Source organism: Amphiura filiformis, chromosome 1 (genome assembly GCF_039555335.1).
Source record: "Amphiura filiformis chromosome 1, Afil_fr2py, whole genome shotgun sequence".
NCBI classification, from domain to species: Eukaryota; Metazoa; Echinodermata; class Ophiuroidea; order Amphilepidida; family Amphiuridae; genus Amphiura; species Amphiura filiformis.
This window is the reverse complement of record NC_092628.1, coordinates 96,492,756-96,516,703: the sequence shown is the minus strand read 5'-3', so window position 1 is coordinate 96,516,703 and position 23,948 is coordinate 96,492,756. Positions and strand designations below refer to the sequence as shown.

Below are 23,948 nucleotides of genomic sequence, written 5' to 3'. Positions count from 1 at the left end.
GTGAGCAAATGTTATGAAATCCTAATTTATATTCTGCATGTTCTTTATTCATCATTTTTTTCCTGCTTAGTTCGTTCTACATGAATGTATGAAAGAGGGTGGGGGTGTTTGTATGTATGTAATTGTATTTTATTAGACAAATTAAGAAACTTAGGCTAAGGTTAAGGGGTGCTTGTTCAGGCCTTTTTGGCCTTCTGAGCATCTCCTCATTCAAATGTGTTGTTTTGCTGTTATTGTATTGTTGTATTTTGAATGAAATAAAGATTGATTGATAAAGGTAACATTGGGTTTTGATATCACATTTACTATCACACGTCCTGGATTTATTTTTCAAGATTAGTAATGGCACTTTTGGTTCCTATAAGGCCAATATGTCATCAATCAATGGGCAAAAGGCAAAAATTTTGGAGACATTTTTATTTCGGACTTTTATTTTTGGCCCGTGGACACTTTTGGTTGGATTCGACCATATGTGTATGCATAACTATTCCGCGGTCGATTTTCAAAGTACATTACTCTTATTTTGGAACATTTTAACTCCAGCAAAACAATGTCTTTAGAAAAGACACATTTATCTCCCCTTACCATGCTCACTCGGCGACGAATGATTACCATACCCGGCAGCGCTTCCGTGTATAAGAAGTGCATAACTTGTACTGACATTGAGGGCAGTATGCATCCAAGGGACTCATGAACAGATCCTTCTCTCCCCAGTTTATTCATGATATAGAGTAGATGGCATTTATATGACAACTGGAAATTTTAAATGTAGTTGTAATTACAGAGGGAGGGCGTGTGTCTGTTTTACACACATACTATATATATTAAACTAGAATGGACCTCTCGGCAGAATATTAAAGCTAGAATACATCAACAAACGTCGTCAATTCATTTAAAAGCAGCACCAGCACTTCAGTATCGTATTTCATTAATGTCATTAAGTCAAACTGAACGGCAATAACACCATAGAGTTACCATACGAGTGGGTGTATGTATGTGAGCCCAATGTGAAGATTTCTGACATGGATAAATTGGGCAGAGCAAGTGAACCTCTTAAAGCATCTATATTCGTTCTGCTCCTTGTTAACTGTAAGTAGACGCTTGATTCTCTATCATTTACATGCGTACGTGCATCGTTTCTGGTAAGCTTCCAATTGAGACATTAAAAGCATTCTGAATGTTATAGCCTAGCTACAGATTATACAACTCTGAAAGCAATTTACCAATGAGATTTGTGTTAATTTGCAAAGGATTGATTTTAATTCACGATGCCATTATCTCTCTGTGTATAAACAAGCTTATTTTGTTTCAATTATTATTAACTGTCAGATATAAAAGTCAAATAATCTGAGTTGAAACACGAAAATTGACTTTACAGTGAGTGATAGATTGACATTGGTCGAATCTGGATAATTCATCTAATATTATATTTTTACAAAGATAATTATTGAATACTGCAAGTCGTCCGGTCACTGGTAAATTTAATGAAATAAAATTGGTTTACCCAAGAAAAAAGAAAAAGAAAACTTTTTCCTACGTTTTAATTATATATTTATAAGATTTATATATTTTCATGGATTTTAATAAAATAATAAAATTAGAGGTTATAAAAAGAACACTATAGGAGACAGGTTCATTGAAATACCATTGAAAAGAGATACTATTATATCGATAGCCCAAACATTTTACTTTTAATACCCAGTGTTTCATATATTTTTCTGAAACCATGAAAATTCAGGAATTGGGTGTGATAACTTCGAAAAAACATCGCATTATTAAAGAAACATTATTAGCATTGCAATGATAAAGTATTTCCACTGATGAACTTATGATGGTATAAATTTCATGTTACTAAAATACAGGCCAAATGCAATTTTAGGAAAATCACAAAATTCACGTATGAAAATGCATGAATAAGCTATACTGAAAACTTCATAGTGAGTATGTACATTTATGGTAATTTACAAAAGATGGTATGAATCTAAATCTATCTACCATACAGATAGCATCATGCATTTTTGCATTATGTGCACCAGCTGCCCCCGCATGATATGAGTGAAACTTCCAAGTAGTACGGTCGGCCCGGGGTCAGCTCCAGGCATGCACGCGTGCCAAAGATGGCACGTGGCAACTTTGGCACGCAGTCTGTTTCTGGAAACAAACAAACACACAAACAGACCTCAAGGGAAAATAACTTTGTTCATCAACCATCTTATTTTAGATGAGTTTGAAATCAGCAGATGTTTGCCACTCTTCGCACATTTAATGTGTCGCAGTAAGCCTATATTTATATGAGAGCTGTCTAGACGATTCTTTGAAAGGTTTACCCTACCCCGACCCCACCCCGAAAATTTGCCCAGTAAGCTATTTTTTCGGGGTGGGGTCGGGGGTAGGGTAAACCTTTCAAAGAATCGTCTACTGACCGTACTCTAGGAACCATCTCCTGCCCCTGCCCAAGGGACCCTTTAAGAGACAAGCATGCCTAGAGCCCTAGACCTCACTCGTTTTATGGCTAGTCAAGGTGCTCTGGCATACACGGCATATCAGATCGGGGCCTATTTATTATTTATTATTTATGGTCAGATGTTTCATATTGTGTTTTGTACCTCACATTGAGGCATGCGTCTAAATAATCTGATTAGACACAATTTTTGTTCCGCATGAACTTTTTGTCCACATTGATAAAAACACTCATCAGTTCTTAGCATATCTTCTATTTGTAAAACTTGCTTGAAGCATGAATTATGTGTGTGAGAAAGATACTTTATAGGATAAAAAATGTTTGGTTGCGCATGTGTGTGGAGGGGGGTGGGAGGGCTGATCTGGTTACATTGGCGCTATGCTTCAAAAAAGGTTGCCGACCCTGTTATACGATTTTAAGATATGAGTTTTGCGTCTTCTAGTTCCATCCATCCCAAATCTTCCAAAGGGTCTCTTTCGTCAACGGTTCTGTCCTTGATATCATTGACTGATCGATCTGCGCCAAGAGGTGCCAAGATCCGTGAGAATTCAGAATTGCTGTCCAATTGTAGACCGTATAAATGAGTGCATTTGTCCACGCACTGTAGATGTCAAACCACTGAAGCCTCAACCTATTTTGGCCTTGTGTCCTGTTTTAGAATTCATCACTCGACGCTGTCTATAGAGAGCACTCAATTAGCAGAAAGGAGCAAGACCTCGGGCTAGACCGCAGAATGGGAAGAATGTAAAAAAGAGCATGGTCCGGCAAGATTGCAGATGACCCAGAGTATGATATGCCAAAACAACACGAGAGACTCTTTGACCAGTGTAGAATTACCTCATGCTCATTGGTCAAACAATCAAAAGAGCAACACAGACATCCAAGGCCCAAAAATATGTCACACAGCTTGCGAAGATGTGAAAATCCAAATTCGTAATGCGGTTTCCCCCTAAAATAAAAGCTTGAGATGCTCGAAATGTAGATCTACATGGTGTCCCAGAAAAAATTACCGAGCGAATAAAATTGAACGTAAGTCGAGTAATAGACTTCAGAATCAACAAATTTAAAATGTAGCGTATAGCTTATTTTGTTGTGCATCACATACGAAAATTGTATTTGATTCACTTGACTGGTTGCGAAGAAATGAACGATTACATAATGCGTGCATCAATGCAGTTCATTCCAAGTTTGATCAACAGGCGCTTTTTTCATACTCGCTCACCGCTTCCTAAAGTTTGTGTATCTCATTAAATTTAGTCCACATTATCTATTTTATAATCCGACGATGTTATGTCATTCATACTTTCACTGAATAACAGTTTGTCAGAGCAAACTTTGATTTCTGCAATTGGAAGCTTTCCAACTATTCTTTATGTTGTGCAAATATGTTATATTTTAACTTTCCAAAGAACATTTGAGCCAAGAATGACAATGATCAAGTACTTACAGCTTTACGTGTGATTTTTGATACCATGCAACATAAATGTTGAAGTTTTAAAAGATATAAACTTTGAATTATAATTTCTTGGAAATATTTCAAAAACATTAATATGTGTGAGAATTTGTTTAAAGCCAACTGTAATTCTTTATGCAATAATTCTTTATGCAACATTTATATCAAGTATATATCAATTTATAAGTACTGAGCATCATCTTACATGCAACTTAATGCAAGCTTTCATTTTCAATATCGTGCAGGTTTTTAAATTTGAATAAAACTTAATTAAACGTTTTGCAAGAAACAGATTGTTTAAAAAGAAGGATTTCACAGAACAAAATGTGAAGCCCATAGGCAGTTAACCACTAGTGCGCATTGTGTTGAATGATCTTTCTTTCAACTTTGGAATGAAGTGAATTGACGCTTGCGTTATGAAATTGCTCCTTTTTTCGCGATCAGTCAACCGATTCCTGCCAAATTAGCGTATAGGATAGATGTCAAATAAGATGGGCTACACGCTGATGTTTAGATTTATGGATTCTGATGTCTATTTCTCGACTTACGCCCAAATTCATTCGCCCGGTATTTTTTTCTGGGACACCCTGTACATTATATATCTTTCCCTGTAAAGTTTGTCAATCTTAATTATTTACAATATTATGTAGACCTTATTTACAATAATAATTATTATTATGTAGACCTACATTATATATATTTCCTTGTAGAGTTTGTAAATCTTAATTATGTCATCAATGCAATGTCTGTTGGTTCTTTATTGTTTTATGTAACTTTTTTTTCACTTATCACGCTTTGCGTTCTCGTGTTTATTATATTTTTTGTCTATATGTTATTGATGCAATGAGATGAAACAAACTATTAAACTACAATTTTTTTTCTATAATGTGGATCCTATAATTCTAAAATTCTAGTGAGCGTCACATTTTATTCAAGATTTTTAGACGGCACTAAATCTTCAATAAACCCGTTGCCAGGAGACGAAATGCTACACACAAATCGCATTGATATAACTCAATTACTTCATCTATAATTTAAAGTCATTGTTTTGTTCTTTGAAAAATCTCATTGTTTTTTTGAGATGTGTTTTAACATTAAGATTATTATGAAATGCGCTATTCAAATTACGGGACATTATATCATCCAAAACAAAAACAAAAACATGATTATCTGGCCAGCTATAATATTCATGATCATAGGGACTATTGAGAACCATTTTGCTTCACTTTAATATGGCTGTATTCATAATTATGCGTAAACGAGTTGACAACCATATTGATTTTATAATTTAGAAACAGAGAGAAAAATCACACTTAAAGCCATAATGTACGATATCCGTTAAATTTTAAGTTTGTTATTCTAAAATATTGGAATAATATTAGTAATAACTGTCAGGAAGAGGTTCTGTCCATGTTAAGTAAAAATAACGAAAATTGAGTGAAAGAAATCCCATTGGCTATTTAATGTCTGAATTATGACATTATGTTGGAAATTGTTCTGTTAACCAAAAAACACAACGAATTTGGCTGATTACATAAATTCAGGCAAAGGTTGGGACATGTGTTAACATGGCAAATATAGCCAAAAATCAGGTTTGAAAAAATGAGCAAGATTGAGAAGCAGAGCAGATGAGAAGCTTTATTCCCACTAGCTTGTAATATACCCGATTTTGAGTGGCGACGGTATCACACCTTATCCTAGGTATATCTTCAGGCCGACTGATGATCTGGCGGTGAACCGATCTGGCGGCTATTGGTAATTGACAAGATGATGTTGCCAGAGAGTGGATATCTCCTATGAGAGCATTCAATTCACGGTTTTTCTTTGCAACGCAAATCAATGACGAATTTCGGTGATTTGCGCTGTCGGCTGATTACGTAACTGTTATGAATTATTTATTAGGTGTTTCATTGAAATCCACTTAATCCATTTTGCAATAACTACGCTCTGAAACCGATGGAAGAGAGCCCTATGAAGAAATATAATAGAACAAGACCTGCTTTGACATATCAGTGACGTTTATTTAGATTAAACACCATCGAAAACTGAACTTCTTTAATGTTGAGTGTGAAAATTATCGCTTTGTTTTATGATTCCGTTCTTGAAAGTGAGATATTGTTCATCATGTTGGGGAGGGAATGTTATAAAAGGGGATAGGGACAATTTGATATAGTGAATGAAGCACTGTGTCAACACCAGCTAAATAATTATTTTAGTTCAGGCGTGAAACTAACCAATAGAAATACGCCCTGTATCGAATCATCGAATTAACAGAATAAGCTGAATTTATAGGCCCTACTCCGTCGCAGAGCGACGAGCGATTGGTATTTGACCAATAAGGTAGCTCGCTTTTAACAACACAGCAGGAAAAGTTCTCATTGGCCGACCAATTGATATCACTCAGCGATGTAGTACAGTGTACAGTTGCTTTTTAATTGGCCACTAACATAGTCAAAATCATATTGATAATTTGAAATGGGACAATAATCTTACCAAGTGATATATTGTTCCTTTGTATTGATTGATCGATACATTTTCATTAAAAAAATTATCTACTCCCTTGATACACCTACTACATGTATGTGCTATCTAGTGTATGATGGTGTTATCAAGTATTGATATTCATAGTAGGCCTATGTCAATGTTTGCAGAAAACCATCCTGTTATTTTTGATTATTATAAAAACCTATTGTCACGCTTGCACTTGAATATATGTATTGAAAGAATATGGTAAGCTTTAGTCGGGGTCTTGACCCCACAGCTGGGGCCTTGAAAACAACAACTTGAACTTGAAATAAAAAACTGACAAAAAATTGAATTTCATTGTGTCGGTAACTGTAAAGATGCGTAATTAGATGCGCAGATTGTAAAATCTGAGTCTATTAAGCTTTTGAGTGGCAGCGGCGCATTGTGTAGTGGGAAAAAACATATCGTACTAATCTAAGTCTATTAAACACCGCGGAAACAAAATCGCCATGCGTGGCTGCTGAAGAACTAGTGGATTCGTCCTACTATCATGGCAATTTCTAACACGAAGGTATTACGGTGTGTGAAGCTGGTAAGCTTATAGGTGTGTCACGGCGGAACTTCGAAGCTGTCTGTGCTGATTAGTTTAGTTCTCGAATAAGTTGGTTCCGAGATCTGGTCGCATGCGCTTGTCATTTGTTGTGACTAAGGGACGCACCAAGATTAGATATCAAGGGGGTAGTTGGGTAGCACCTTGGTGAAGCCAATTTGTTTGTTTTTAACATCTCGACAGTGGTTTTTTTTTTTACTCCTCGGTGAGACAATTTCTTTTTTTTAATTGTACAGTCCTCTATTTTCAACAATTCGAATGCAATCAAAAGAATTTGCACATATGGTCTTGAAGGTATGCCGATTACAAAAACCTACAGCTACACATAATCTGACCAGTCATTCTGTGGGGAAGGGTCTCAACACCTATACCAATGTATTCTTCAGATCACAAGGATTCAGAAAAGTATGCACTGTGTTTGAATTATAAGCAAAAATGTCAAGGGTCAAACTTTAACCTCCACAGGGGTTAAATTTGAAATTGGCTCCGATCGTAATGAAAATGATCTCAAATTGTTCCTCTTTACAAAATAATTCACAATAAGCCTGTTAGACCCGCATTTATTTTTAAATTATGAACAATCACGCATGCCAAAGGTGAAAATTATAATTTTATATTAAAGATCAAACATAAGCGGGTCAGTTTAGCAACCAAACGTTGTCAAAATGCATAAAAATAAATCTGTTTTTAGTACTACCATAATTGCAGTTTAAAACCTTAGCTTAATTAACCCGTTTAAGCAATAATTATTTTCTGTAGATTTTAAATAAAAATTTATCTGTGTTAAATTACTGTGCTATATTTTTAACCTTTTCTTTGAACAAAGGAGCCCGCCAGTCTGGTGGTCTTCGACTGTTTTTTGCATAGTTTGCATTAATTTGTACTTGTTTTAAGCCTTAACACGCAATATAATGGTATTTGACAGGCATTTTGAAAATAACCCTCTAAATTAAATACATTAAAAGTGCTGAATGCAAATTTTGGGAGCTTCGCAGCGCGCGACCGATATCTACATGTAGTGTCTATGGAGAATAGTAATTCGCTAACTAGAAATCGAATTTGGGCGAGCGGTGGTGCAGAGCGAAAGCGGTTACTCGCCTCAAAAGGCCTGTTTAAGCCATATTGTAACATTTGCTGAGGAGGACGCCCTCAATATTTTTTAATTCTGTTATAAGATTGCAATGTACTTTGATAAACTAAGATACCCTGCACAAATCAAGACATTACGTGTTGTAGATTTGTCAAAATCCGAGATTTTGAATAAACCGTCTGAACAAGACGGTTTATTATTACGATGGATATGATAGTCGAACGTGTATGTGATGTTCATAACACAGTACGTACATGGCGTGCGGGACGGTCATACACACATCAAAGGAACGTACCGTAACACAATCGACTGAGTAACACGCATTGGCACTAGTAGTACATTCCGATTTTCTTTGCTTTACCTCAGTTGTTCGGCTCACAATTAAAAGGGGACATATCTGACAGTAAAAGCTAACATTTTATGGAAAAGAATTACTATATTTTTATGGAAATGTTGCAATATCTTTTTAAGTAACAAGTTTTTAAGATACAAATTTAACATGCTAACATTGAATGAATGCGTTTCTAGTAAATGAGGCTCAAGACTCTACCTGAGAACCTACCATAAGTCCCACGGCCTCCGAGGATCGCTCGACACACACAAATGAACAAACTATAGTGAAGGGGGTCAGTCGGCTATGAAATGTTTAGGTGTCATTCCCTGAGTCAAACTTCATAGGAATGTTTTTGATTGAACAGAAATATAGGCCAAATTGTGTCCCCCCCCCCCCCCCACTATTAAGCGAGGATTGTTCTTTCTTGGCATATATCGTTTCCATGACCTACCCTTTATTAGTACCCCCTGCACAAAAATCTCACCGTCCTTGTTGTCGAAGGTGTCAAGTGCTGTACAAATGTATATACAATAGTGGCTCAAAAAGAAGTTTGACTCATAATCAATGATCGACACCAGCTTGGCACCGGTCAATGACCAATAACCGCCAGATCATCAATCGGCCTTAAGATGCACCTAGGATAAAATGCGATACCGCAGCCACTTAAAAACGGAAGTCCTGTCGAATAGTTGTATGATTCCAATTAATATCTAATTATACCTGGATGAATGAAAACCCTTCCCAATCTCACTAGTATAGCTAACACAAACTGCTTTATACTCAGGTTAATTGAAAGCAAATGAATGTTAACATCAAATATTGTAAAATATTATTCAGTTATTGCGATTCGTTCAACAGTGTGAAAGGACTTCAAGGACTCCAATTACTAACCGCGCGTTGAAGTGAAAGTTTCCTAGGTTACTGATTTTATTTTTCTCTGAAATATTAAATTTTTACTAATAAGTTGGATAGGTGTCATAAGACTGTGCATATCTCAATGACAATGTTTAATTGATAACCACAGTAGCAGAGAAGATCTTCAATTAAGTATTATATTAAAAGCATACAAAGCAGTAAGGCGTCTGGAATTGACTGAAAGGCGAGTGCGATGACAGGAGCTAAATTTAGTCATGTAACTAAAAACCTGCAGTGTATTTCATAATATTAATACATTGATCTCATGGAAACTGAGTCAAGGAATCCAATTGTTTGTGGTTCTTGATTTAAGGTCAAGAAATAATAATAGTAACTCTGTCCCGGTACCCTCAAATTATGTACATGGTGCGGATATGACACCTCTTATATCAAGAACTCATATACTCACATAGCATTCTTCTTGTGTGTCACCTTTATTTTAAAACAGGGAGAAAGATTGCTCTTAAGGTTATGAACTATTTTAAACTGTTGTGATTTGGTAGTTCACAGCATCTTACGAATGGTAGTGAGCTTTGGCAAAAACTGCATTGCTCAATTCATAGCGAGCGTGTAGAAGAATTAAAATATCCCAGAAATACTTTTATAGGTGCTGCGGTTCTTGAGTGACGTTGTAAAGAGGGCTAAAACAACAACACTTTTGTAAAACGTACATAACTCATTAACAAAAATAAATTAAGCAAGTTTGCAAAGTATACGATTTGTAGAATGAACTTTTGCAAAACATCAAGGTGTTATTTTTCAATAATATATTAATCTAGATAATGAAAATCGATTTTAGGTTGCTTCGACCAACAATACCCCGTCTACCCTTAATCAGGTCCATTAAACTAAAATGTGTGGTTGATATTATATAGGCCTACTAGAGCAATGTGATGTTCAAAAGAGAATGATAACTCACTGCAATGTACTGGCTTACACGTGTCAAAACCTCACATTTTTCAAGGACTCACATTAATCATCACGAATCACGTCTTGCAATTTACATATAGTTGAAATAACAGTTTCCTTGGTTACTGATGTATGCAATTGATTTGTATAAATTGGATACATTTTGCTAGGCTTTACACATTTCAATGTCGATGTAAATTAAAATAGAGAAAATTTTTAATTAAGTATATCAAAAGGAGTCATCATCATCATCATCATCAGTCGGCTGCGACTACAAGCTTTCGCCAACGACTGTGATCTTGGGCTAGCGAAGCAATTTTGTTTGGCCGCAACATGGACGTCCTTGTTTCCTCTTCCCATGTGGTGAAATATAAAGGGCATATTCTTTCACAGGCTCCTTGTGTGTAGGCGAAGTATTTGTATATGGCCACGAAATCTGAGTTGGTGGGCCTGACAACCAGTGGAGTGGTGTTGGTCAGATTGTAGATTGTTTCATTTGGAATCCGATATGGATTGGAATATTGATGTTTAACATGACTCTGTAGCAAGATGTTGTTAAAGCATTGATATTGTTTTCCATCTCCTTGGTGATTACACATGACTCGCACCCATAAAGGAAGACGGTAACACAGTTGTCCCAAGCAGCTTAATATTTGTTTCAGTTGGCAGGGATGGGTTTTTCCAAATGCGTTACAGTTTCCAGGATGCTACAGAGGCTAGTGCTTTTCTTCTTTTTAGGTCCACAACACTAGAGTCCATCTTGACCCAAGTACTTGAAGTATGTGTCTATGGTTGATGGTACTGTCATAGACCTCAAGTGCTAGCTCAGTTCATTTATTTCAGATCTTATATCTACAAAAAACGGACATGACATAATAAAATGATACTCATTTTCAATGCTTGCGGTGTTACAAAGTGAGCAAATACGATCGTAATAATCAATATTTCCCCTTCTACCCATTTCGATCTTAAACATGTGATTTGAACATCTAAGTCTAGAAAGAGACTTACGATAACGATAATCACAAATTTCAAGCAAATATTTTTCTGGTGTCAACAATGTTTTAAAATTTCTATATGTTCTTAACTTGGGAGTATTACACACATCAGCAAACCATTCTTGGGACGCAATATCACACAGAACCCAACTTGGTAGTCCGCATGGCTCTTGCTTGCCTATCACTTTCTCGGCAAATTCATGAAACGTTGATTCAAAAGAGTACGACGTCCTGAATTGACTGGTCAGCTATATTATTTTCCTGAATGTAACAATGACATTAACGCTATATACATGTCCATGTAATAAACATACATACGGGTGAAATTAACTTTAATTTTAATAATTTAATGTTTTAACCCTCAAGGGGACAATGTTATTGTGCAACCATATCATTTACGTTAATTTTAGCAAACATGTACCCTTACCAGTTTTCCAGAGTGTAAAGTAGAGTGGTAAGATAAACACTCTGGTTCATTGAATGTTACGGGCGTATTATTTGTACGTTGGGAAATCGCAAGCTCCCTACTAAGTACCAGAAAAAGTAAAAGCAAATTTTGTGATGTCTGCTTCAATACCGGTATTTTACATTAATTGTGTCTTTAGTTTTGTATCATACTTGTATTGTTATTATATTGCCTGTGTCATTCATTTTGAATATTACACGTGTTTCATTTGTGCATTTTTGGCAAGAAAGGTACTTGGAGCGTTTACTCAATAGTCGTCAATAGTCAACTAGTCGCGACTATTGGTGCCGCCTAGTCGACTACTAAAACAAGCTGAAGTCGTGCAACCCTAGTGACGATTTATATAAACACATAATTCAACTTCATTTGAATTGATCAACTAATAGTTTTAATCGAGGTCAAATTGAAGAACTAACGAATCAATTAATATAATGTCATGAACAAATTAATTACAAAGTAATATACATACACGTTACTGTAACGTTTTATTTACTTATCTATAACATTCGGCTGAAGCCAGGCAAATCCCAATAGTGCTTAGAGGCTACTAAATTAAAGGTGATACCAACCGAATATGACGGCCAGGGATAGGAAGAGGTCCGATTTTAGAAAAAAGATGAAAACCGGAGCACCCGGAGAATAACCTGCGATGACGAGCATGGATCGGCAACCAAACACACACGTTGTGTCTTTTCCCTTTTCTATAATAATTACTTGCATAACCCTTAGCTTTTTCATGTTCTCAATCATATTTTTGATGGGAACTATCTGTAGTTGAATAATAGAATAATGAACAATTATGCCAATAAAGGATGATATGACCGTGTGTACCACCCTGATACATATCTTTCTTTGCAATATATTGCTTTCCAGTCATATTATTCTGATTAAATAACAATGCATTCTGTGATTATCAGGCCAAGGTCTGTCTACAGTTTTGAACTTGATATATTCTTGCTTTTTCCATATAAGCCTTGATCTAGAGCAAAGTAAGTGTTTGTAGACAGCTTTCTGACAGGAATTCGATGTTACTACATGAGTACTTCTAAGAGATATACCTCATGCAAAAATATCGATGGTTTGATTTTGGATGGTGAAGAAATTAAAGGAGTTTTCCAAAACCTTGGATACATGATGGCTGGAAACCCAACAGAGTCTGGAAATCACTGCAAGTCACATCCCCGCTCAACTTATGCTCAGCATCTTTCACACATAAGCTGGAGGATTACATTCACAGCTATGCCGCCAACTGCTACAGATTAACCACCACCATGATAGAGTATCCAATGTGACTGTGTACCAGATGACCAACCAGCAACCATTTTCACAACTCATTCAGATGAAATGGCTCGGGCATATCCTCCAGAAACCATCAGATGAGCTAATCAATAAAATAATGATCCCAACATAGCACAAGGCGGCAGTAAAGACAGAGAGTACTGTACCACTAAAACTATAACTCTTTCCCCGACAGGGATCAGAAATGCACCTCCGGACCGATCTTATTGGATTCGCAACCGACCGATGTCCCATGATCCTTGCATTGGCGTCCCAAAAGATTCCAGCCTTTAATCTTCAATTCCAACTCTCTCATGCTTTGTAATATTTGATCACGCAATATTATAATTATTAGAACTAATTCCTCACCTTTCTACGACTATGTTTTTAAAGCTTTTGAAATACGTAACTGTGTGTAAATTAAATGCTTTATCATGTTTTTACCCAGGTTGTTACGGTTCGTCACATCTTGAATTGTTAGACTTCTTGATGCAAGATTATCCAAACATTCATATCCGACCTGTGAAGAAAACTTCAACGACAACAAATGTCACATTCAGACCTCTCTTTGCTAATCTGATAGAAATGGTAAGCTAGATGGGTAAGCTATATCCTCTAACATCATTATGTTTAGTGGTCGTAATACTGCGCAGTCGCAACGAGCGTAGCGTTTTTTATAATGGCGTATAGCTCAAAAGACGCCTAAGATATACACCTAACCTTGGACGTCAAAGATGCAATCTTAGACGCCCAAGATGCAATCTTGGACGTCTAAGAATTTCGAGGTAGATTTAATAAATCGACGAATCCTAGAGCCAGAAATCACAAACCGCCAATCATCTTAAGCGTATTCAAATACTGACCAATTAATTCATAGACGCCTAAGATTTCTTGGACGTCCAAGATTGACCATTCACCATGACCTATAGGACCTATAATAGTTGTGGATGGTTTCGCGATTCAACCAGATGTACGACGGGAGGTTTCATAGACTAGCTGTGTTATTCTGAGGCATACCACCAAATAATATCCCATTAAAGTACATGTAGCAAAAATACAAGAAAGTAATTTACCATTACCACCAACTACAGCATACACAAAAATCTGTGGAATTGTTCGCGCAAGTTAAACTCTAAACTTGGTGCATGGAAGTACGTATAATACTTGGTGCTTGTGGTGAGATTGGATTGATAACAAATAGATGGCGAGTATGATTGACAGCGTGTGTTAGGGACAAAGGTCCCAGGCGAAGTCCGTTTCAAAATTACATAGTCGGGGTTGCGCGAACAATAAACAGGTAGATCCCAAAATCAGACTTGTTCAATAAGTGAGCTCTCGTTATAAATGTACTGAAATTTACAAAAAAATATGGCAAAGTTTAGAATTAAAATTGCAAATTTCCGCTCGCTTCGCGCGAATTTGACCTTCTAGAATCTTTTTCAGTAGAGAGTCAGTGGACCTCCCCCACCTTTGGCTTAGTAGCCCGGTATGCCCCAGGCCAACCGCTGATTGAAATTCAATGTCATGTCAACAATAAGAGCATGGTAAGAGCACTAGAAAATCGCATTTGCGTACTTGTAAGGGTGTTTCCATAACCTGACCACCTTTTCTGACTACCTTTTCTGACTACCTTTTCTGACCAGCTTTTACAGTGAGCCCTGTGATATTTGATTCATACACTATAGACCACAATGGCCTTATCCCAATGCCATAGTTCAATAACATTAACTAAACAATCATAGTGCAAAATTTGACCTCAAGTTGCAGAGTATGAGGTTTTTGTACCCCAATTTTCAAAGGTCATTCAATGAATGTACAAATGTATTGGAGTTAAAGAACTGTGCACTAATAGATGAGAATGTTTTGGATCCTAGTGTTTTACACCATAATCATAGACAGTCATGCAGCACTCATGCTGGGTGATAATTAGCAAGCTTTTCTCTGGGACTTGTTAATAGATAAACAACATTTTTAAGGGTACATGGTTGTTATTTCTTTCTCACTTTAGATTATTTATTTGTACCTTTTGCTTGTCGAGTATCCTTTGATTTTGTTTTGTTTAATACAGTTTTGTTTGTATATTTAATGTCTTGGATGCACCATTAGATCGAGTGCCACTGATGTAAAAGCAATTTCCAAATAAAAACTTGAAACTTAAAAACTACAACAATTTCATGGTAAATGAAATTATTTAAAACCCCGGTTTAAAACAAATAAAATAAAATTTTGCACACACATCCAATTTTCCTGACTTCATTCAAACGAGTGCTCCCCAGTGTTACCCTCAGTGTTACCTGTTCAGACTTTGTCTGTCTGATGGACAATTAAGGGTATACGATGTATTGTTGGTCGAAGCAGCAGAAAACAAAGTAGTTCGCAGCACCTTGCAAATGGTAGTGAGCTTTAGCAAAAATTGCATTGCTCAATAAGCCCAATCGGCATTGGAAGTTTGCAATGCATTGTGGGACACATTTTGCAGTTTTGGGACACTTTGTCCTTTGACCTATCGGGAAAATTCAGAAAAATTGGGGTTTTGAGCGTACAAAATATAATTTAAAACGTGTTACTAGAATAAAAACAAACCCAAACATTTGATTATTGTATAAATTAATTATTTTATTATTTATAATGATTACATTATTACAATAATAATAATAAATTAAAGATTAGGCCTACAGCAATTTTCCAGATATGTCCGAGGTCAAAGTGTCCCAAAAAACCTGAAAGTTATGGCGATTGGGCTTATTCATAGCGAGCGTGTAGAATAATTCAAATATCACAGATATACTTTTGTAGGTCCTGGGGTTCTTGAGTTATGTTGTAGAGAGGGCTGAAACAACAACACTTTTGTAAAATGTACATAACTCATAAACAATAAATTAAGCAAGTTTTCCAAAGTATATGATTTGTATAATGAACTTCTGCAAAACACCAAAGTGTTATTTTTCAATAATATATTGATTCAGATAAATGAAAATCTGCTTCGACCAACAATACCTCGTATACCCTTAAACCCATATTCACATTCATGCTGCACCCTTAATATATCCGGGCATGTTTGACAAATATCATGAATGTGACCTTGTGAAGTGGTAATTGTGTTTACTCTATTGATTATTGACCCAGCACCTGAAATGATAACTGTCTCCTCTCTAAACTGAGAAGTTAACTGCCCTGTGAAAAACCATGGAAGTATGGAAAAACAAAACAAATTTCACTTGATAATTTCAATTTTATGTCACTTAACATCCAGAATGGTACAACATTATTGTGCAAAGTGTAAAGATAATAACAATGAAGCAAACATCAAAATAATGGCAAATAAGATTGTCAAAAAAGATGGTCAGAAAAGGTGGTCAGAAAAGGTAGTCAGAAAAAGTGGTCAGGTTATGGAAATTCCCTACTCACGTTATTATTCACGGATTTGACACCAAGTTCCAGTTTGCAATTTTACTGCTTAAGTGGGCCAAAATGAGGACAATAAAAAATTCAATAAATATTCAATAAATGGTCATAAAAAAGGTTTATATACACATTACTTAACTCTGTAAGATACATTGCAATGCCTGAAAACTGAAATGAAACTGAACTAAACTGTCTGCCTATATATTAAATTAAACAAACTGATTTGTTTTAATATACTTGCAGGATACAAGGAACCAACATTACACACTTTTTACCTGGCTGAAAACAGTGAGTGTCATTCTATATACCTCTTTTATACAAGTTATACAACCACTGTGATTTTCAGCAATCAAATTAGCTACAACTAATAAACGTGTATTTCCAACTCAATGTCCCAGCTCAAGGTTACCCGTATATGCCTTATACACGACCTCGACTAATTAAATGTGCGAATGTAATAATTTTAATAATACATTGAAAGCATTCAAAGCATAGAAAGCTTAAAAGCATAGATTGAATTGTTCCTGAAGCAACACCATACAGTTCTTTACCCTTTCAATGTCATACATCGCGAAAATGCTGTGTAATATCGACTAAAAACTTTACTTGGGTTGTTTTATCATCCATCTATTATGTACTCCAATTTTTGACAAATCACATTTTATGCATAATATGGACAATTGAAAGCGTTGCAGAATGATGAAACCTTTTTTTTATTATTATTATACAGGGTGTCTCAATAAAAAATAAATCCCTTTGGATTGTAGGACGTAGCTTAAAATTCTTGAAAATCCAAAAACCATGAAGTGTCTTCTCTCAAATGGTGTAAAAATCCTCAAAATCCCTTCACGCATAACTGCGATGATTTAGTTCATATAGAGTAGACTCATCTATGGATCTTTCTAATGGGGCAATTACTGCCCATTAGCAATAATGTACAAAAATTCCCATTTTTTGTTTTGTTTAAATGAAATGGAATTTTCTCATACTGCAGTTACTGTCCGTTTTCCTATACACAATACACAGTGCTCTCACCATTGACGCGTGACCTCTACAAATGATGTATGTTGGAAGAATGGACACTTGCCTAGTTAACATCACTGTGTGAAAAATAACCAGCCAATATTTAATTTATTCTCCAAACTTCTAGCAAATATGTTTCTCTAACATGACCTAAAATTACAGCTAGGTTAGATGTTCAGAAATGGTCGCACTTTTGTAAAATATGAGTGAGGGCAAAGCATAGCTAGCTCATAGCTAGCCAACTCCCCGTGTTAATTGAATGGAGATTTGACCAAAAATATTGAGCTATATTGGTAACGGACCGCTCCGTTCTGAAGGATGCCACAAACAAACGGTACAAGCTACATTTAAACTATTCTAAATAGGTTCTAGAAAATATAGTTTGTAACATGTCCTAAATTTTTAGCTAATTTAGATGTTTGGAGAGGGTCGCACTTTTGTGTTTTAGGAAGGATATGTAAACGACAGATAACACCAAAAATATGAAGAAATTATTTCCAAACCGTGTTAAGTCAACAATCATTATGTTGCTCATTTTGAAGAATGCTGGTTAACAAAAAGCAGGTCTTTGTCTCATTTCGTGAACAAAGGTACACATACCATTGTTTCCTTTCGTTTCCTTTATAATCGGTTACCCAACTGAAGCTATAATACCAGCTTTATTGCGATGTCGCACATTGAAAACAGACACTTGTGCACAACCAGAGAAGATATGATTTAATCAGTTGAGCTGTTTTCAATGAGTGTTATCTTGGTTTAATAGCTTTTAATGGGGTTTAAGTCCTGCAAAGGTCGAGATGAATTCTACTGTAGACATGACTGCATCATGTTTGGTATGATTTGAATGTTTGACTCTCTAGGTCTGGAGAGACGAGTTTTTGACCTGGAATGCGTCTGATTACGACGGGACCAATGTCATTTTTCTACCACATAATTCCATTTGGAAACCTGATATTACCCTCGAACAAAGGTAATAGTACATTATAGTAGGCCTACAGAATGTCTCAGCGGCCGTAATACTTGAAACTATTTTCGTACCTTGCCTAGATGTTATGAAATATTTCCTTTCACTTTATACAGATAGACAAGTACAAACACAGTTTATTAATACTGTAGATATAGACTTCTGTATAATTTGCCATTTCAAAGTTCATCGATTAAAATCACGTCAACCATTCATTACATTACAAATTTTACTCCAAACCGTGTTTGATTTCTTTAAATATTTTTTTAATTAAAAGTGAATCATTTTGGCACTCTATACTGAACTCAAAAACATTAAGTGCCGTTTAAGATAAACTGCTTCAGTTTCACAAAAAACATTGAGACGCAATCTGCTACATAACATTTAATTGCCTGCTAGCTTATCAAATTTAATTGATTGCTAGTTTATATATAGAATTCTTACCGTGAAAAACAAAATTAAGCCTTTTAACTACAAGGACGCCCTGATATAATTGTTTGGAAAAATACTGGTTGTTCATTTGTATAAAACTAATCTATGTCCATTTACCTAATAGTATTTCATTAACAAAATTCTTATTGTGAAAATACCTTTTAACTATTAATACACTGATTAGTTAAATTGCTGCTGCTCTTGTTTTCAGTCCTGACTTTCAGCAGTACAAACCGGATTCTTATGTGGAGGTTCGCAACGACGGCATGGTCTACTGGTTTGTGCCAGCAATCTTTAGTGGCAGTTGTCCTGTTTGGGTGAAATGGTTCCCTTTTGATACACAAGTTTGCTATATGACCTTTCTATCTTGGACCTACAATGGTCAGGAATTAAATCTATCTCCAGATAAATCGATTGATGGAACCCAGAGAAGGTTTGTATAGATGCACATTTAACTTTCAGAGAACATTTGCAAATACTTTTAGGTTGCCAAGCCGTCAGTATCTTGAGGCTTTTTTTCATTTCAGAAAAATCTCTTAACCTTTCAATCATGACAAATCATTGCTTTAAAACAATTATTGTAACATTTCCATAGAAAATATAATTTTATTTCCTTTCCACAAAACGTTTATTGCTCTTACAGATATGTCTCCATTTTAAAATCATTTATAGCATTATATATATAGTACAAACTTAAAAGGTTTTATTTTCAAACTTATACTCGTATTCTAGTATATTATCATATTTTTCTTCACTAAACGATCCACTACATATACTACATGAACACAATTAGTCTTCCTATAGAAAGTTTCAACGGATTTGCTGCCGGACAAGAAATGATTCTTTTTGGAGGCACTAATCTTTCAGTGCACACGGGGAAGTCCGCTTGAACGGCTCTTTTCAGAGCCAATGCATCTTCAGTAGGAAACGGACACCTAAAATAAACATTTTGAAAGCCACAATCTGTCAACTGGTTAAAGGACAATCCAGTGGCGTAGTAAATAATCCTAATCTATAACCTAAGCCCTAATCCTAATATATAACTAATCCTAACTCTAACCAAAACCCTAATAACCCTGACCCAAAACCTTACAACTGTTAATCATAACACTTATCATAGCCCAAACCTAACCCTGTGCCGAACACTAACACTAATCCTAATGCTATAACCAACATAATGCCCTAAACCGGAAATTTATTCCTTTTTAGACTAAGGACCCTAATGGGCTGTTCTCCGCTAGGCCCGTTGTGAAAGTCGAATCTACTCCCGATTCCAGAAAAATACAGCACTATTCTTTTTGGAATAAAAAATATTATCCTGTTTCGGCAAATGAAAGGAAAAGTGCTTTAGCATGTTTATGGCCTTTTTGTATGCTGTGACAATCAAGTTGCAAAGATTACAGTAAATTGCGAAAACATTACAGTAAATATGAAAATATAATAAAATACTAGTATAAATTAATTTGAAAATAAAACCTTTTAAGTATGTAATATATGCTATAATCAATTTTAAGTTATGCATTCTCATTTTTGGAAAGCATATTTTGTGATGAAAGTAAATTAAATTTAGCTTCAACACTACTTGTTTATTTTCGCTTACCGGGAGCGTTTTCGAGGAACTTCCTCGTCATCAGCCGATGTTGTTGGCTCTGATGTATTTCTTGGAAACGGCTAGAGACCAACCCAAGAAAATATATCAGAGCCAACAACATCGGCTGATGACGAGGAAGTTCCTCAAAAGCGCTGATGGTAAGCGAAAATAAACAAGTAGTATTGAAGTTTAATTTAATTTACTTTCATTATATTACCACTAGGTATAAATCTGCAATTCTATATATTTTGTGATGTTTGATAATCAAGATTTTAAATGCTTAAATTTGTGACAAGTCTTATAATTGCGCTACTACACTTGTAAGAAAATATTTTCCCTCAAATTACAAAAACATTAAAATTTGGTTTTTATTGCCAGTTACAACTAACTAAAGTATTAGGATTTAGCTATGTTTCATTTGGCAAAGCAAGATAATATTTTCTTAGTGCTGTATTTTTTGAAACCGGGAGTAGTAATATGTAATGCCATACACATGGGACATGCGATTTGAGTTATAAAAACTTCCTAGTTGCGAATTCCTAACAACATTTTTCAACTTTTACTTTCAGCTACTTGGAAAATGGAGTCTGGGATTTAATTGAAGTGGCCGCCAAAAAAGTAACCTCTAAATATGTGTGTTGTGAGATCAATTATTACAACTTGGAATATCGGCTTGTCTTTCATCGTCAGGCTTCATTCTACATCAGTTACATAGTTATTCCTGTCATTTTACTCTCACTTCTTGCCGTCACAGTATTCTTTTTACCGCCTGATAATGGTTCAAAGTTACAGTTTTCAATAACAAACTTGTTGGCACTGTCATTCTTCGAAAAACTTATTTCTGAAGTGATACCGCCTACCGGAGAAAATGCACCAGTAATCGGTGAGTCAGGGTTGATAAACGGAATGTTAAAGTTTACTGCAATTTTATAAAAGCAAACTTGAATTACTTAAATGCTTCAAGTATAGCCAAATAAAATGTCACTCAAGTATCCCTAGAGAACCGCTATAGCGTATTGAACGTTGAGGGATTTTACATTTCCAAATCCAAGGATCCCTCCCCTTTTTAAATGTCAAGAAATATTTCCCTCCCTTCACATTCTTTACATTAAGATTCTGAATAATTGCGATATATGATGCGAGAACGAAATGTTGTATTTTAAACGTTTTTCATATTTTAAAGCTTTTGCCTCTTTTTCTGGGCGTATTCGAGACGGTGCTCTGAAAAGTATACCAGCACCAAAATACCTTGTCTCCACTTCCGTTCTGCCAAAACAATTATTGTTTCCCTTCTCTTTGACTAGCCCAAAACACTTCCAGCATTAATTCACAATATACTAGAGTATTTCTGTTTTCTTGTTTGTGTAAACTTTTTATTTTGGTTCATGGTTAAATACTTGTTCTTTTTGTCTTCAGCTATACAAAGAATATTTGGCATAGATTTTAATACCTTCTGCTTAATTTATGACCGTAATAAAATCTACAACAGGTTTATAAACACGATGAAGATAATTTATAGAGGGGTCATTTTTCACCAACTAGCAAAAAACTAGCAAAAAGTCTATAAACGAAATTTTAATAAAAACACAGTCGTACCAGCAAGCGGGATAGTACCTATGTATAAATAAACTTGACACCAAGAACCTCTTGCTCTTCATTTCAGATATTTACTTCCAAATCATGATCATCATGGTCAGTTTATCTGTGTTCGCAACAGTTTTCATCATCAATCTAAGCAGTAGATCTCAGGAACCAGTTCCCAAATGGATGAAATGGCTAGCATTTGAAAAACTACCACATATTTTGTTTTTGAACAGCTATGTTCAAATGGCAAGGGAAGCTAACAAAACAACAAACTCACAAGCAAACAAGACGACAACAGGAAAACAAAACGGAGTTGACTCCGATGGATTTCAACACATAGCGAACCCGGCAGTTATCAATAACGGTGATTACAGAGACAAATATAACCGTGCTTACCACAATCACTGTTATAAAGGATCAAGTTTTACTACACATAGCAAAGATGATAAAAGCGTCTTTGCCAAAGACTGGTACCTTGTAGCGATAATTCTCAGTCGCTTCTTTGCATTGCTATTCTGTGCAGTTGTCATTGCAAGCACTGTAACTATTCTAACTTTTATATGGTATCAAAGTACCATTGAATTTGAATATGCTTTGGGTAAACTGAAAGACGAATGGAATACCAAAACATTCTTCTCTGATGGGTAATTTTGTTAATGCATTATCGGGTAGTTTATTTCTAATGAATGCGGTAAATAATGTTGTATGCATCATACGACTATTTCGTTAAGTCACCAAATTGTAGATTTGCTCCTAGGGTTTATTCTCTCCCTATCGCTCTCTTAGAACTAGCTCTAGTTCCTCGGCTAGGATCGAGTGCCTGCCCTAGGACTGGTGGATTTTGTAATGTCAGAGAGGGGTTGTCATGGTCTCATACAGGCACTGAACAAGTGCTATCGCTCTCTTTGAGATTTGTTCTCTTGCCAAAATAAGATATTTACAGGAAATAATTCAGCTTTCCAATGTCGTAGCTATTGCTATGATGGAGTTAAGTTGCTCTGCCACAATAGAGTTATTCATTGTTTATTTTTTATTTCAGAAAGTGTTAGGGGAGCATATGAATTGTGGATCGTATGCAAGCAGAGCTTGAATCGAATTCGATGTTGGGTTAAATAGCTGTTATTCGTGATCAGCTTTCCATAATATATCATTTCGTTATAAAATAAATGTAACTGTTTAATTTATTGTGCTTAAATTTTAGCATATAAAGTGCCGAGCTCAGATGTAATCTAGCTAAATCTGGTGGTGTCAAATTCTAATACATCACCCCCTTTGCATGATAAACAAATTGAATTCTAAGGGGCTGTGCAATAATTATGAGCCTGGGGGTACAATTTTCAAACGGCTCGGCAAAAATCGCTTGACCCCCCTCTCGGCCCGTGTTTCGGTACTGTTTTCCATTTTTTTCAAAGGGCGCCCAATAAATGTGTGCCAAAATTGCTGCCCCCTCACGGCTTGCCAAAATTGTTTGCCAACCCCCCATTTTACCCGCCCATCAGGGCTCATAATTATTGCACAGCCCAAGTGGGCCAAAGCTGCATAAAATTGCTATGATCACGTTGAACGACTTTGGATAACTTAGCACAATCCGCGCTCACTTTACGCAACTTGTACGCAGCAATTTTGAGTAAGTTTGAATCCTTTTGAGCGAGTTTTCAGCAACCTTATTCAAATCCCCGCATTCAAACAATTTCGATTTTCATTATTCAAATCAATATATTATTATTAAAAAATAACACTTTGATGTTTTGTAAAAGTTCATTCTACAAATCATATATTTTGAAAACTTGCTTGATTTATTGTTGTTAATGAGTTATGTACGTTTTACAAAAATGTTGTTGTTTCAACTCTCTTTACAACATAACTCAAGAACCAGAGGACCAACAAATGTATTCTGTGATATTTGAATTCTTCTACACGCTCGCTATGAAATGATCAATGCAATTTTTGTCAAAGCTCACTACCATTC

General features: G+C 35.6%; 1 protein-coding gene across 1 annotated transcript; it reads left to right on the top strand.

Annotated features, from left to right (window-relative positions):
- Positions 1 to 881: 881 nt before the first annotated feature.
- On the top strand, positions 882 to 22,627 carry LOC140167725 (neuronal acetylcholine receptor subunit alpha-10-like). The gene is made up of 7 exons (XM_072191021.1): positions 882 to 1,089; positions 13,429 to 13,568; positions 16,629 to 16,673; positions 18,269 to 18,378; positions 19,016 to 19,237; positions 20,965 to 21,278; positions 22,059 to 22,627. Exons 1-7 carry the CDS (start codon positions 1,023 to 1,025, stop codon positions 22,625 to 22,627), a joined length of 1,467 nt encoding a protein of 488 aa, XP_072047122.1. The 5' UTR covers positions 882 to 1,022.
- The last annotated feature ends 1,321 nt before the right edge of the window (positions 22,628 to 23,948 follow it).